Genomic DNA, 17,135 nt, shown 5'->3' with positions numbered 1-17,135 from the left:
AACAACCCACAGAAAACTTGGTGAAATTTTTATGAACATAATCTTGAGGTGACCCTGCACGCCTCCTGAGCTAATGACAATGTGGCATCTTTGGGAGTTCATGCATGAGTGCCTACATCAGAAGCTTCAGGACTCACGTCTTCACTTGTCTTAGACAATGTGAAAAGTATCGATGTTCTGGTTACTGTCGTTACTAGAATGAGCAGCCACTTAAATCCTGAGAGCAGGTAACACCAAACGAATGCAAATTAAAGCTAAATATCATTATAAAAGCAATGCTCAAGTCAAGTTTCACTTTAAAATGTCAGAGCCCAACACCTATTTTTAGGAGATTAGAGAGAATAATGAAGAAATATATTTGCATCCCACTCCAATCTGGCTTCATCTTCATGTTTCCATGTAGATGTTTCCAACGCTTCAGTAAGTACTGGGTTTGAATTGGCAGATACTCTACTAAAACTATTTTAAGTTCCATAAACAGTTTCCTTTCATTTTTTAAGCCTCCTTCATTTTTAAGCCTCTCAGCATGAGATATCCGACAGCTCAAAGACTGGCCAGAGTGAATAGTATTGCTTTCTCTCAACCAGTTTTAAGTCATATGTATTTTGACACCATATGTATTTCAAAAGTAAGCTAATCAAATACCAGAAAAATATGTTGAATATCTGTTTAAGCAAATCCTCCTACTGCATTTGACAGGCTTCAGAGCCAGCTGAACGCTCTATGGCAAAGGAAAAAGCAACTGGATACATGATTTGACAAAACTGGTCTAATTTATCAAGCTGTATTTTTGGCTAGTGCTGCCTGACATCTCTTTTGCAATTCTGTTTTGTTTTCTTCTGTTTTCCTCTCTAACCTCCCCGCAACAGGCCCTTCTGTACCTGTTGGAATTGCCTTAAGATTTGATATATTAGATGTTATTCAACACGACAGCACCCAAATATTTCATCACGCTTAGGCCAGAGTCCATACATGAAACTGGTCATTATCCGGTTTACATTTACGGTGTTTAGTGAATCCAATGGGAAGGAAAGAAGACTTTCACGATGGAAAGTGCGCTCCAAGTGCAGTTTTTACTGTCTTCAGGCTTGGTCCTGCTTCGCGCATTCCATGCGCCCTGCCCCTTCACCATGTCCCTGCTTTATCAGTTCACGCGTTTGGGTCTGCTGCCTTATCTTTATGGCAGGGCTGTAAACCTCCTCCCTGCACCCCTGCCCCATGGGGCCAGGCTGGGGCAGATGCAGCTTTTCTTGATGCAAGTGAGGGCAAGAAATGCTCACCAAGTGGCTGAAAAGCGCTGAAAGCAAAAAAACAAAAGGGCCCCCATGCCGGGTGACCAAGTCGGGGAGCAGGGCTGGGCAGAGCAGGGCACTGAGAGCAGTGGGATGAGGTTTAACAAGGCCAAATGCTGGGTCCTGCACTTGGGGCACAACAACTCCGTGCAGCTACAGACTAGAAGAAGCCTGTCCGGAAAGCTGCCTGGAAGAGAGGGACCTGGAGGTGTTGGTTGACAGCCGACTGAACATGAGCCAGCAGTGGCCCAGGTGGCCAAGAAGGCCAATGGCATCTTGGCTTGTATCAGAAACGGCGTGACCAGCAGGTCCAGGGAGGTTATTCTCCCTCTGTACTCGGCACTGGTGAGACCGCTCCTCGAATCCTGTGTTCAGTTCTGGGCCCCTCACCACAAGAAGGATGTTGAGGCTCTGGAGAGAGTCCAGAGAAGAGCAACAAAGCTGGTGAAGGGGCTAGAGAACAGGCCTTATGAGGAACGGCTGAGAGAGCTGGGGTTGTTTAGCCTGGAGAAGAGGAGGCTGAGGGGAGACCTCATTGCTCTCTACAACTACCTGAAAGGAGGTTGTAGAGAGGAGGTTGATGGCCTCTTCTCCCAAGTGACAGGGGACAGGACAAGGGGGAATGGCCTCAAGCTCCGACAGGGGAGGGTCAGGCTGGACATCAGAAAAAAATTTTTCAAGGAAAGGGAGCACAGGCTGCCCAGGGAGGTGGTTGAGTCCCTTTCCCTGGAGGTGTTTAAAGGACGGGTGGACGAGGCGCTGAGGGACATGGTTTAGTAGTTGATAGGAATGGTTGGACTCGATGATCCTGGGGGTCTTTTCCAACCTGGTGATTCTATGATGCTGTGGTTCCGTGTGCGGGTCTGGGAGCGATGCGGGGGTCGCTGTGCGGTACCGCCGCTCCCTGCGGGCTTTAGGCAGCGGGCCGGTCGGTGTCCGCTCCTCCGCCCCGCCCGCCGCCCCGCTCCGACCCCGCCCGGCCGGCCCCTCCTTCGCGGGGCTCGGAAGATGGAGGACTACGGGCGTTTCTTGGCGCTGCTGGTCTCGGCGCTGCTGGTCGGCTTCGTGTCCGTCGTCTTCTCCCTCGTCTGGGTGTTCCAGTACCGCGAGGGGCTGAGCTGGGACGGGGGCACGCGGGAGTTCAACTGGCACCCCGTGCTCGCCGTCACCGGGTTCGTCTTCATCCAGGGCATCGGTGCGTGCGGGGCCGGCGGGGGGAGCGGGGCGAGGCGGGGGCGCCCCGGGAGCCTCTCGCTCCGCTGCCGCTGCTCCGGCTCCGCCCGAGCCCGGGGGCAGCGGGGACCGCTCGGGAGACACCCGGGAGCGAGGTTTTTGCCAGAGAAAACGTAGCGCCACAAGCTTTGATAAAATGCTGTCTGTTAGCTCAGACGGAGCCTAAATTCTTCTGTAAAATATCGCTTTTAAACCCATTCTTAATTCTCTTGCCTGAATAACGCGCGAGGGTTACGATTGCAGGACTGTTTACGAAGGCTTGTAGCGATAGGGCACGGGGCAACGGCTCTAAACTGGAGAGGGGCACGTTTAGACTAGATATACGGAGAAATTTCTTCGTTATGAGGGCGGTGAGGGCCTGGCACAGGCTGCCCAGGGAGGCGGTGGCTGCCCCATCCCTGGGGGTGTTCAGGGCCAGGCTGGATGGGCCCTTGGGCAGCCTGGGCTGGTGGGAGGGGTCCCTGCCTGTGGCACGGGGCTGGAACTGGATGACCTGTAAGGTCCTTTCCAACTCAAACCATTCTATGATTTTTATTTTTTTTTAATGGAGTCTATGAACATTTGATTGCAGAGGGTTCAGCCTTGCACTGGCTTATAAATGTTCCCCGTGACCCGTATAACTTCAACAGTGTCTTCTTTCCCATCCCACACTATTTGTTAAGTCTTAAGTGCAAGGGTTGTTCCTCAAGGCCAATGGGAACACTGGAGTTTGAACTGTGCTTTTGCTGTTAGCATAATTGGCTGATTCCAAGAAAACAACCAAATTGGATACACGGTAGGTGATAAATGGTATGGATTTAGGAAAGAAAAATACACGCTCTCTGTAAAGTTTAAGAAACCAAGTAATGATAAAGCATCACAGAGGGGCTGATCTAGCCTGTAAATGTATTTAAACTAGAGCTAAATATTGCAAAAATAAGGGTACTGGAGTGTACTGTAAAAATCCTGACATCTGAGAGTATCTATTTATGCTAATGGCATTAAAACTACTGGAGAAATTTGACATGTAACAGTAAATGTTTATGAAGTCATTGACAAAATCCTCACTAGTTTCAACTAGTGAAACGAACTAAACAAAATGTTAGTAACATCTCCAAGGTTGGCAAATAAATACTGCAGACAACAGTGGAAGTTCTCTCATAGTTTTGCTGCTGACTTTTAGGGGTAGAAATCTGGGAAGGTTTTACTGTTCCTAAGTAATGAAGAACCTGTGAAGACTTACAGTATAAATGTAAGTAGGAGTATTTTTTATTTGTAATAGAAGACAGACTAGGATTTTGTCTAGACAAACTTAGAATTTCATTTTTAATGACCTTATTTACACTTGCTTCATTGCTGAATGATACATTGCATTCATCCATCCAGAAAACTTGTCCAGCGCATCCGGACATTCATGCCAGTGGCACATGTTGTTTGCATCACGTGTGTGCTCACTTGCTCGCTTTTTGTCAGGAGCCCAGCCAGTCAGAGGTTGGAAGATGCAGGAGGAAAGAGTGGCTGTCTAGTTCTGGCTATGAAAGGAACATTCTGATTTCAAGATAGATTGAAAATTTTTGTTTTTTTCAGTGGGAGCAGGGTGTGTTCTCAGCTTTGTGGCAGCAAGACACAGTTCACTATTGAGCAATGAACAGTATTTTGAAGTTGTTCTACATAATATTGCTCAATAGGTCATGGGAAGTGTATTTTCAGGCTATAAATAAGGAATGAGAAACACCTGTTGAATTCACTAATATATAACTTACTGTGACCAAATTACTGTGTTTTATATAAGCATAGACTTTTCGAACAAAAAGAAGGGAGTTTTTTTCCTACACATTTTCTTTTTTTTCCCCTCTGAAACTCAGTTTGTCCCTGGTTCACAGAGTAAGGATGTTGCCTCAAGTCTTGCATAAGTAAAAAATGTGGCTGACAGAAGTCTGCCATTGAATTCAAAGTAATTTGGATGACCCTGGCAAATAGGAAACCTCTTTGCACTCCTACAAGAGAAAAAGTCTTAACTAGTTAAAAGTGGAAAGGAGTAGCTAATATTAATAACTTGGTTAAATTTGTGTGGCAGATTTGATATAATAACCAAGTCAGCTGCTTCTTAAGTTCATTAGAGTCTGTACAAAGGACAGAAGTGTTGTATTGGTGGGACTGTAGGAGGCAGAGGGGCTGACTATAATAATGTGCATATTGGGAAGCAGACAGGTGCTGGTAAACGTGTTGTATGTATTTTGTCAATAAAGTAAAAAAGCTGTAGGCACACTAATATTAAGGCTCACAATTTGTGGATCAGCACCTTTAGGTAAATGATACTTGACAAAATAGTATCGGTGCACAGTAATTGTCCAGATGATTTTCTAGAATTAAAGTGGGAAAACCACAGACAATAAAAGTCTGTGTGCATACTAGTACAGCAATGTTTATGAAAAGAATAAGACAGGAAAAAAAATACAAGGAAAAAATGAGTTTTAAGAAGAGTTTCAGGAATAGAATGGGTGTAAATATAAATATGATAGAATGGCTTAAATAAATAAATCAGGAATCCTGTCTTATTTTACATGTCAAAACATTAAACAGGCTGTAGACACCAGGGCATACTCTGAAGGAGTATTCGCTGCTGATTTGTGTTTGGCCTGCAAATGCCAAATGCTTGGTTCTCTCCCAAAGGACTAATTAAGGAACCCATCAAGATATTATATGGAATAAATGCTTTTAGAGGATTTCCCTTACTTAATAAAAGAATATTTTTTTCTACAGAGATGTGACTGAGGAGCAGCATGGTGGGTATTGGGGTTGTGGAAAATTGAAGAGTGAGTCAGAACAAGGAGGGTGGTTAGTCTTTGTCTCCCATCCTCAGATCAGTCTTCTACTGCCTATGAGTCACACGTAAATTCCATACAATAAAGTTGTATGTTGACACTATGAATTCTGGAAGACGCTAGCACAATTAATATTCCTCATCATATATGCTTTATAAATATCCTATAAATCGTACTTCAAACAGGCTTGAAACACGAGGATGTTGCCTAACGTCAGCAGTATATTAATAAAGGAATATAACAGGAGTGTTGCTTAAGAGTTATTACAGAGAAAAGAGGACAAATCCTGGTCTGCCACATTACCATGTAGTGTTACAAAGTCAATTAAATTTCATCTGTGTGGATGAAATTGTCTAGGTGAGTGAGACAATCCAACAGCTCACTGTGGCTGAAATGTTCCTGATTTTTGCCTCCGCTTCTCCCTTTAGGCTTTCTCCTTGCCCCAGACATTATCTTCCTACTGTTTTGTGGCAGCTCTGGCCTTTGTCAGACCCAAAACCTGAATTAACTCAGGCAGCAGGAAACTAACACCTGCCCACCCACCACAAGGACAATTTTTACGGCATAGAAGGCTGAATTGCCTGTACAAAGGGTCTTAGAAGTGGGAGAAGGGAGATGGTGGTCAATGTGCAAGAGCAAGGAGAAGCAGTACAAATCTGTTTTAAAATAAGCATAGTCTTTCATCTTGAAATAACATCTAAAGATAATGCTTGCTTTGAGTTATCTGACAAACATTATTACCTCTGCTTCAAACATACACCCCCCCCCATCTGTTTGAAGGAAAAATTGCTAATTCCTGGAGTTTCTAACATCTAGTGGACTGAAGAATTCTCAAGAAATGGAAGGCCAAATGACTGCTGAGTGCTAGAGTCTCATCACAGGCAACTTACGAAGTGGCAGCTCTCTTGAGAAGCTAGTTAGAAGCCCTTTGAAATCATAAATGGGCGTTTGTCCATTCTGGTGTTAAAGTGGTTACCAAAGAATCTAGTGGGCATTCAGAACTTGCCAAAGGTAAGTAGCAGGATCAGCCAAGAAGGAGCAGGAGAGGAAATGGGAGGAGTGAAGAGGAACATTCCTTTCTGGCAGCTGTGAGGTGCTGTGCAGTGTGTTCTCAGTGCTCTAACAGAACTCACTGTGTGCCTTCTAAGGAGGAAAGCACATCCCTGACACCTCCCTACAGCATGTGCAGCACATACCAGGCAGAAATACTAAAGAGAGAGCCAACTCTAGAATTTTGCTTTGTACATTTGGCAAAGAACAGGTGTCCCATGCCAGGTACAAGATGCTGCAAGATCACTCTGTCTATGTGATGTGCTGTAAAAATCAGAGCTCAAAACAGGGTTGAGAGCTGAGTGAAGAGGGAGTTGAGGGAGCTGGAGTTGTTCAGCCTGGAGAAGAGGAGGCTGAAGGGAGACCTCATTGCTCTCTACAACTACCTGAAAGGAAGTTGTAGAGAGGAGGGAGCTGGCTTCTTCTCCCGAGTGACGGGACAGGACAAGAGGGAATGGCCTCAAGCTGCACCAGAGGAGGTTCAGGTTTGACGTCAAAAAAAAATTTTCTACAGAAAGGGTCATTGGGCACTGGCAGAGGCTGCCCAGGGAGGTGGTTGAGTTGCCATCCCTGGAGGTGTTTAAAAGACGGGTGGATGAGGTGCTGAGGGGCATCATTTAGTGGCTGATAGGGATCATAGAATCATAGAATTATAGAATAACCAGGTAGGAGGAGACCCACCAGATCATCGAGTCCAACCATTCCTATCAAACAAATGGTTGGACCCAATGATCCTGGGGGTCTTTTCCAACCTAGTGATTCTTTGAAGAAGCTGAGTCTAGGGATATCTAGGCTATCAATTACAATCCCTATACAAAAATTTTAGCCTGGAACTGACCTTCTGACATCAAAGACTGAAAACCGAGACTATGATCTATGTGCATCAAACTTATTACAAGATACAGAGAGTCCAGTTCTCTGCTGCACTTAGGATAAATTATTGAAAATCTTACAGTCCATATTGTATGGATGGAGCAAGAAGGATTTACTGGAATGGTGAAGCTTTTTCAGGGCCTTTTGGCATACCTGCTTTACAAAACTAGAAATCATAAACATAAGTACTAAATTAATTTATAATACCCTGATGCAGGCAATTATCTCAATATTAACAAGGAATAACTATCATATAACTTTTGGGGAACTGTTGAAGGTGCTTGGTGTGCTGAATCACACCTGTGGCATGTACATTGATTACTGTCAAACTGCCTAAAAAAACAAGGCTTCTATCTTCCTGATCTTGTAAGATTTACTATTGTTACTTCTTAAACATGTAAAGCTGAGAACTACCTAAGCGCTGTATTTATTTAAATATTCTAACGGAGCCTTTAATTCCAGCATTATATTTTCACGCAGTATGTAAAAGCAGACATTGGTTTAAAGTCTGATCATAGTCTGCAAATTTCACTTGTGAACAGTGTTTTCTTTGTGAATTATTTAGTGCAGTACTGCATTTCTTGGTGTGTGCCCAAGTTCAAAAAAAATGTGTAAACAGGACTTTGAAATTAATTTGTTATTTATTATTTATTCATCACAACATACAGAGTGAATATCCTATTTATTTTTCATAACCTATGCTTTTTGCATATAAAGCTCAGGCTATGGAGAAATAATGAGTAAGGCACGTGAGAATCAGTCAAGTAAATTCTTAATCCTTGCACTTATCAGGTAGTACCTTTTTTGTGGTGCACATCTATTTCTTAATGTTTGGAACAGGAACTTTTTAAAAAACTTGCATATATTCTTACTGCTTTGTTTTAGAATAGCTAATTAGATACAAAGATTTTAATGTAATTTCATAAGCAGAATCTTTAAATGAGGATATGATTAATCAGATGAACAGAGCTCAGTCTTCTTGCACAGATAAGGCATTATGGATGCAGGCATTAGCCTTAATTGGTCAAGTGATCAGGTGTCCTTGTATGTTTGTCCCCTGTTATCTGAATGTACTCACATGCTGTCACACATCCAGAATTACTGCCTAGTTTATAATTTGATGTCCCTGGGGCCCCAGTGATCTGATTTGATCTCTGTCTGTCGCCTGTGGAAAGGACCTGCATCACACGACAGGCTGTGATGGTCGTGACAGGAAAGGAGCAGTGGAGACCTCGAGGAAGGAGCTTGGCAAGAAGCTGTTCTAGGCTGTTATTCGTATGGACTATTAAATAGTTGGGTTTTTTCAGACTGACTGCTAGAGTTATTAATGCAAATATAGGCAACCCCCCCCCCTTACATTCATCTAGAAGTGTTGGAAGAGTTTTAGTTGCCACATCTTTTTGTCTCTTGAGTCAGATTATAGAATCATAGAATCACTAGGGTGGAAAACACATCTTAGATCATCAAGTCCACCCATTCCTATCTGCCACTGAACCATGTCCCTGAGCACCTCGTCTACCCATCTTTTAAATACCCTCAGGAATGGTGACTCAAACACCTCCCTGGGCAGCCTCTGCCAGTGTCCGATGACCCCTTCTGTGAAAAACTTTTTCCTGATGTCCAGTCTGACCCTCCCCGGCGCAGCTTGAGGCCATTGCCCCTTGTCCTATCACCTTTCACATGCGAGAAGAGCCCAGCTCCCTCCTCTCTACAACCTCCTTTCAGGTAGTTGTACAGAGCAATAAGGTCTCCCTTCAGCCTCCTCTTCTCAAGGCTAAACAACCCCAGCTCCCTTGGCCGCTGTTCCTTGTAAGACTTGTTCTCCAGCCCCTTCACCAGCTTTGTTGCTCTTCTCCTGACATGTTCCAGAGCCTCAACATCTTTCTTGAAGTGGGGGGCTCAGAATTATGATTCCTTTATGCTGAGTAGCATTTTCCCATGTAGTCCTACTAATATCAATGCAATGGATTGTCATATAAATATTTACACAACTGGAGAATAGCATTACCCAAAGTTGGCAAAGAGAATAAATATTAAAGAATAACCTTACACAGTTTTTCAATAGGTTGCATTTTGGATATAAGAATTGGGTCTTGTTCCTCTAATCTGACTAGTACCAGAAAAATCAAAATCCAATGTAAAATCACTGTTAGATCAATTTAAGATATGAGAAAAAGATGACACTGAGTTGTCTACTTCCCTTTTTTTGAAACACGCTTAAGTTGGTGTTTTTTAAATTAGGAAGAAATCTCTCTAAAAGCTATATTAAAGCCTCAGTTGTACATTACCAATATGCTGTGCCGTGTGTAGGAGAAAAAGGCTTTTAATAGACTTTTTTAGAGAATTAACAGTTGGATTTTCCTGTAACTTACAATGGAACTATGTGAATTATGCACATTTCTTAAAATCTGAGAGAAATTACCCTGTTAGACATAAAATCTTGTTTCTGTTCTTTCTTCAGCTATTATTGTGTACAGGTTGCCATGGACCTGGAAGTGCAGCAAACTCTTCATGAAGTTCATACATGCTGGACTAAATACCATAGCTATGATTCTTGTAATTGTTTCTATGGTAGCCGTATTTGATTTCCACAATGCCAAGAATATTCCTAACATGTACAGTCTGCACAGCTGGATTGGGCTGACTGCTGTTATATTTTATTCTATCCAGGTCAGAATATAACTGTATTTATAAACAGATTGTAAATGTGAAGAATGTCTTGAGTAATTCAGGCACAACAGGCACTCATTAATACACTATAACTAGTGGGATACACATTTTACGTTCTATGATTTGGCAAGTTAGTATGTAAACGTGCAAATACTGCATCCTTGACTTCAAAGAAAAATGTATTTTAAAGCATATTTTGTTTATTTGCTAGGATAATGGCAGTTCATTTACTATTCAGTTATACAGTGGTGTTTTCTAACTGTTGAAGTTAAAGCGAGGGATTTGGTTTGTTGGCAGCATATTTAAATAGTTAGAACTTTTATTAAAGAAGTCTGGAAGTTATTGTTTCTCTTTTTTTTTCCCAGCTATCATAATTTTAAGTATCCACTTCTTGTCCCCAAGGCTTTTGTTTATCAGCAGAACAAGTGCAGCAGGGAGCAGTGCAGATCTAAAGGATCAAGCTACTACTGGCTGAACAGTTCTCCTGAATCAGCAAAACTCTGATAAATGTTCATGTGCATGCTTTTAACTGCTCCTGTTGGCAGAGAACTAGCGTTATCAGAGTCTAAAATGAGCAAACTTTATGTGTTTTGCATTTGGCATAGAAGAAAGGCAGGCATGCCCTGACATTTAATGTACACATACAGATGTGATGTTTCTGCATATAAATACTGAATTCCCCATATTGTGTTATTACACTATGGAAATTAATTTTGTTCCTTCAAATTGTGATTCTTATTTTTTTTCTTAAAACACTAGGAACTAAAAAATAAGAATTTTCTCATGATCAAGCACTGAAAATCCCCTGCTGAGGGATTTAGGTTCTGGACTTTTATCCTTCACTGCTCAGGCTGGGAGGTACAGGAAACAGCCTTGAAATTGTGTTTTGAACACTCAGAAAAAGAAAGCATATTGCAGCATTGTTGAGTATATTCTTTACAGTTGATCAACAGCTTATGAAGAAGAGGGAATAATGTTAAGATTTTCCTTGTCTTGATAATGTGGTTTTCAGGGAAATTTGTGCTGCCACATTACTGAGTGTTAGCATTTATTCCGATGGTTAAGATAAAGAATTGCGAATAAGATCTTAATTCTTCTTTTCCTTTTGCTATTATAAACATGATCAATGGCACTTAATGCCTTGCCTGCCTCATGAATAGAACTGTGGTCTTACTCTCTCCAAGCTGGGAGGTAAGTCTCCAGTCAGAGATGGGTGGTGTTAAGTGATAGAGCATTATTGCTAAAAAATAGCCACGAAGTACTGTCTCTGTTAATAGAGAAGGTACTTGGCATTTGCCTAAAATGATATGTCCATCTCAGAACTGAGAAATAAATTGAGAGTGGATGTTCACATAGTACTACAACTACAGGAACAGTAGTGTAAATGTATTGTCTTTAAGCCAAATCTATGTTAATACAGTACAGCACATGGCCGTGGATTTAAGAATGGGGAAGAAATGTAAAACAAGAGACTGTCTCTTGGAAAGCAGTGGCTCTGGAAAGATGTATTGAAAGATGACATGAAGCTCGACATGAAGCTCAAAATGAGTTTTCATGTTGGAAAAATTAATTCTCTAATAAGAAATTATCTTAACCTCTATATATGGTGTTGGTGAAACTAATATGAAATACTATGGAATAATTTTTTTAAAATATAAAAAAAATACAAAGAAAAGCAAAGAAAATCTGGAAAAGTAACTTGAGAGCTGGAAAACCTGTCTTCCAGTGAAAAACTTAAAAAGCTCCAACTGTTTAGCAGATCTAAAGAAGATTAAGAAATTTGATGATGGTGTATTAAAAAGCTTCCCAGGGAGAAAATACCAAGCTTTTTAATCCACCATGGAAAGACAAAACAAGGACTAAGACTGGAAGTTAAAGCAGGATGAAATACAAATTAATGCACTGTTTCTAATTTAGCAGCAGGGGTGTGTACCGGTAGAACAAACTATAAAGAAGGGATGCAACCTCAATATGACAGGGCAAGCCTGTGCCTGAAACCACGTCAGATGATGGGTTATCTTCCATCACAAAATTAGCGCTAGTGGGAGGACTCTTGTCCCCTGAGTAACTTCACACCACCTACACATATCTTCACTCTGTAAATGCCAACTGATTGATATATTGAGATCCAGACTATTGCTTTTCTAAAGACACGTGCTTTAATTCAAACAAAACTCTAACAAGGTAAAAGTATTTAGTCTACCCAAGTCAGAAGGTTACACTGCCTTCTGAGTTTCAGTGTGTGTAAATCGGTAACAGAAGCAGAGAACAAGACTTGAAGGAACTGTAAAAATGTAGCTACTCATACCTTTAATATGTAACCGGATCAGTGACGTTGAAAACTTCTATTTCCAATACTTAGTTAGGTTGTAGTTTTAGGATTACCAATAAATTTGCACACTGACATTAGGCAGGATTATTTATAAGGTATTTCATGTCTGCTTCCCAATTATTAATACGGAATCATTGTTTTGGTTGTGAAGGGAAAGACATTAAAAAATAAAAATGCCTATTTTTAAATTTGTGCCTGAAGACATCTCAAGATAGAATTTTAATGATGATTTCTATTATGCTTGAGAAGTGCAGGTTGTTTCCCACGTAGCTTTAACTATGCATCTGTTTTGTGTTTAGCTTTTCTTGGGTTTTGCTGTCTTTCTGCTCCCTTTTGCTCCAGTTCCTCTCCGAGCAGCGCTCATGCCAATACACGTTTATTCAGGTCTCATCATCTTCACAACAGTCATTGCAACAGCTCTCATGGGAATCACAGAAAAGCTTTTATTTTCATTGTAAGTAATTTTTTTTCACTTTTTTATTAAGGTTATTCATTGCAAACTGTACTTCTGTTTGCACAGAATAGTAACCATCTAGTACTGGAACATTATTTTTTTTTAGAAAGACCTTCTGCCTAGCAGGATACTGCTCTTTTTAGAACAGGATTATCTTTAAAACAACTGACCTTTGTTTTTTCTTCCCCTTCCAAAGGCAAAATCCTTCATATAGTGCACTGCCACCAGAGGCAATTTTTGTCAACTGTCTTGGTTTTTTGCTTGTCATATTTGGTGCGCTAATTCTGTGGATGGCAAGCAGGTCCCACTGGAAGCGTCCCCCAGAAAAGAATGTTAAAATTCTGCAGCCCATCGGAGAGACTCCAGAAGGCACAGAAGCGGAATCCACAATGGCAGATGGCAGTAATGCAGATAAATCTGATCTGAGGATCAACAGTGAAGCAGCCAGAAACCAGAACCTCAAATTTGATGAAGCAGGCCAACGATCAACTATGTAAAGCAAATAGACAGGATAACGGTACCATTATACTGCCAACACCCCGCCCCCCCCGGCCCCAGGTCCTTCCAATTTATTTATATTGATATATAAATAGGTTGGGGTTTTATTTTCACCATGGCTTGTTCAACGGTACTCGAGTTTTCTGCATAAGAATTTAAATTCCAGTAAGTCTCAGACATTATATTGGTTCATGCTCAGTTTCTTATTTAAAAAATGAGAGTGTGAATGACATCGGATAATGGGAAAATCACATAATTGGGAAATGTTTTCCATATCACTCCTTAATTTAATGTTTATCTTATAGTCATGAAGAGTTAACAAGATTGAGACTGTATTTTGCTCTGAGTGATTTTGCAGGTGATGAATTGGAGTCGTGAAGTACACCAGACAGTAGAATTTAGTTGGTCACACATACTTTTTCTGGTAATGGTCACTTTTTTAAAGCTCTGATTTCCCAAGCTGATTAACCCCCTCACCAGCTGCTAAGATCTGTTGGATTAGAGATCACATCCTTAAATGTTATCTTTCCTTAAAAAACTTTTTTGTTTAATCAGAGCGTATCTGTTAACTTTTTAACCAGCTCTACCTAATATATTGCATACAAACATTTGGCTTTGGATTATGTATGATCATTACTGAAATCTAAGGAGACTCTAAGACATCCAAATGCAAAATTTGTCTTATTTGGAAAATTATGCATATACTTAAACCAAGTCTTCCTTTTATCCCAGAAGGCAGCATTTTCCTATCTTAATTTGACTGCACAGTTCTATTGATTTATGGCACTAGACTAGAAATTAGGAGGTTAGAAACCAGAGAAGACTGCCAGCAGTCTCTCAGAAGAAAGGAGCTTGAAGTGAGAAGTGCTTCCTCTGAGAAACAGCTGAGCTTTGCTGATTTGTTTAAAATTCTGCTCATTAACAGAAAGCCAGTTTTGGTATCTTCACACTTGTGTCAAAGTCATTATCATCATGGGCATAAGAGACACTTCAGTTTATAAGCGAACTATACAAGCTATACTATGATTTTTTAATTTCAAATTAAAGTGTTAATGCAGTTTGAGTCTCCACTAGCACTTTACTTCTATAGCTCTTTCTCGTACTCAGAATATTGATGTATTATGCTCATTCATTATTTTCACAGATATAAACAATATATTTTTACTAATATAGAAGAGTAAGTATAGTAGATTATTTTGATTGCACATGTCCAAAATTATAAGCCTTTCTATTATAATCTCTTGTAAAAGCTGCAGAGTTGACTACAAGTCCAAATTTACCACTGTCGATGTTGAAATACAGTTTCAGACAGTATATAATTTCCTATTTTTTTATGACTACACAATTTTGTATCTAATTTAGCTAATTTGTTTAAACAAATTAAGTTTTAGCAGATATGCAATTTTTGTAGTTCAGTGTTGCATTAGCACAAACAATATTGGTCATGAGTTATTTTGGATCATCTCCGACAAGAAGCACCTCAGTTCCCGTGATTTGATTTGTAATAGCATTTAATTAATAGGTGAATGCAGTATAGAAAGCTAGCATAGTAAATTATTTGAAAAACTTTTCTGCTGTACCATTTGGTGCTCAAGGACTACATTCCAGAGTTCTATGTTTTTGCTCAGATGTCTTTGTGAATGACTGGGACCAACCTAGCATCAGTGTATTGTTTCATGTGAGATAATACCTGTTTTAAATGCCTTAGTGTAGAATTCAGGTATGGCAAAAGAATGCTATCTACAAGTGTGAGCACTCCCCCAATCCCACTGTGTGCAATGGATCAGACTGCTTTTTCCCTGTTTTTCAAGTTCCATGTAATTGTCTTCCCTAAAATTTTTCTGCGCCTCTTCAGCATAAAATCCAAATGGTACCGATAGCAGCTTTCTGAGAGAAAAGAGAACTTGTTTTACATGACATTAGTGCTCAACTGACACAATTATGCATCCTATTACAAATGTAGATATTGAACTTAAGTAGGAAGAGGGATTCACAGTAGCTTAACGAGAACACAACTGTGCTCTCTTCTTCTGATCTCATTATGTTCTGCTCAACAAGTCGGCTTTTTTTGGTGAAATCAGTACACATCTGACAGCTAATGGATGCACATTTAGTCTTTGAGAGATGCCCTATTAACACTTGAAGTATAACAAGTGAAGTGAATAAATGAATTCAATCAACTGTTCTAGTAATTTACTACACTAACTTTCTATACTGCATTGACACAGGCAACAGCATTTAAAGTTGGTATGTACTGGCCTCTTTCTATGTCTCATCTACCTGTGGAAATGGGCTCAGTTGATCCTTGTATAGTACTAAGTCATCTAATAAAAGCGTGTGTTTGTGTGGAAGGTAGTCACTTGTCTAAGGATTGTTCTGGAAGAAAATTTACAGCATACTGGAAAACAAAAAATCTGTGATTTATTACAAGACTGACTGGGATGTATTGAAATCAACAGTTTTTAGCTCAGTGGTTGTATTTTCTGCTGAAGTTAAGCTGTAGGAACCAGTATGCTTTCTGCTTTCCATTTTATTCTATGTACTGTTGAAAGAGTAACAAGACTTGAAAAAGAATGGTGGCATTTCTTCATTCTGATGATATAAAACTAATTGAAAATTAAGGACTAGCAAACTTTTGAGGGTAGTCTGACAGACTATTTTGGGGTTGAGGTTAGATGTCATAGTAGAAACTTGATGAGATCTGGGAGATTCCATTTTGGGAAATTATCGTAATCCGTGATAGCTCATGTGTATGAACTGTAGGCTTCTGGGTGCTCTAGTCTTTGGAAGACCCCTATGAGATGCAGTGGCTGTGAGCTTCTAAACCTTGCTCAACCTTGGTCTGTGCAATTTAAAACAGACTCAAGGTGCTAGAGACTTTTGGCTTCTGTTCTGAACTGATTAAAAAGGTCTTTATGTATCCTTACATGGTATGAGGTTAGTTCAAGTGCTAAATAAAAATACGTAGGACTTTGAAAAGTATTTTTCTCTGGAAAAAATATTCCTGAAGCTGCTTCTCAAAGCGGGCTTCCATTAACTTTCCTTTCATGCAACTTTTCTTACCTGTTGCAACAGTAGCAACACAGAAAAGAAAAAGGTATATTTTCAAAGATATAAATGGAAGGTAGAACTCTAGCTTTTTATCAGGATTTTTTCTGCATGTTTAGACATCTTCAATGCTGTTGTTTTTACAGCGACATGATTATAAAGCTTACATTCCAAATTTGGATTCCTATAAAAACATAGGAACCTGTTGCAAAATCTAACACTAAACATTTTTTAAGATGCCTGAAAAAAAATTTAAAATATATTTACATGTTGGCATACAGTGCTGTGCACAGATGAAAACCAGTGTTTTTTTCCCAGCATTAATTAAACTGAGAAATGAGTGTGCAAATTAGATTATAAAATTGAATGTACAGTAATTACACGTATGCTTCTCACTACATGTAACCGAGAAGATTGCATATGATACTGTAAATATTGAATACTTGTTTACATCAATATTTTATTGAGCGACTAAAAGATATTGCCAAATATTTTCTATTTCAGAAGACCCTTTTGCTTCTATTTCAGAAAATTTCTTCCTGTTTCTCACTGTTCACAAGAACTTAAAGAGTTAATTTTAATGTTTTATTACTCACAATACTCATTTGTAGATGAAAGCAAATGTCTGTTTTCCTTATTACAATGTCTATTTTCCTTATTCTTTTTTGTATCTTAATAAAAATGATTTTTCAAGCTTATGATACTACTGAGTACAGATTTATATTATGGTACTAAAATACAACATTCCAAATCTAGCAAAAGATCAAATTATTCTTAGGATTACTTTTTTTTGAAAACAGGAAAATAGTTGTACAAAATTTCTTAAATATTTCCTTATTCTGTGTATTCCTGTTGATCTTTCTGATGAAATTTATGTACTC

General features: G+C 39.8%; 1 protein-coding gene across 1 annotated transcript; it reads left to right on the top strand.

Annotated features, from left to right (window-relative positions):
- Positions 1-2,278: 2,278 nt before the first annotated feature.
- On the top strand, positions 2,279-15,557 carry CYBRD1 (cytochrome b reductase 1). The gene is made up of 4 exons (XM_069861145.1): positions 2,279-2,487; positions 9,714-9,922; positions 12,554-12,708; positions 12,905-15,557. The coding sequence occupies exons 1-4, from the start codon at positions 2,301-2,303 to the stop codon at positions 13,203-13,205; spliced, it is 852 nt and encodes a 283-aa protein (XP_069717246.1). The 5' UTR covers positions 2,279-2,300; the 3' UTR covers positions 13,206-15,557.
- Positions 15,558-17,135: the final 1,578 nt, after the last annotated feature.

This window comes from Phaenicophaeus curvirostris, chromosome 7 (genome assembly GCF_032191515.1).
Source record: "Phaenicophaeus curvirostris isolate KB17595 chromosome 7, BPBGC_Pcur_1.0, whole genome shotgun sequence".
Taxonomy (NCBI): Eukaryota; Metazoa; Chordata; class Aves; order Cuculiformes; family Cuculidae; genus Phaenicophaeus; species Phaenicophaeus curvirostris.
The sequence above is the reverse complement of the archived record's forward strand: the minus strand, read 5'-3'. Positions and strand labels throughout refer to the sequence as shown.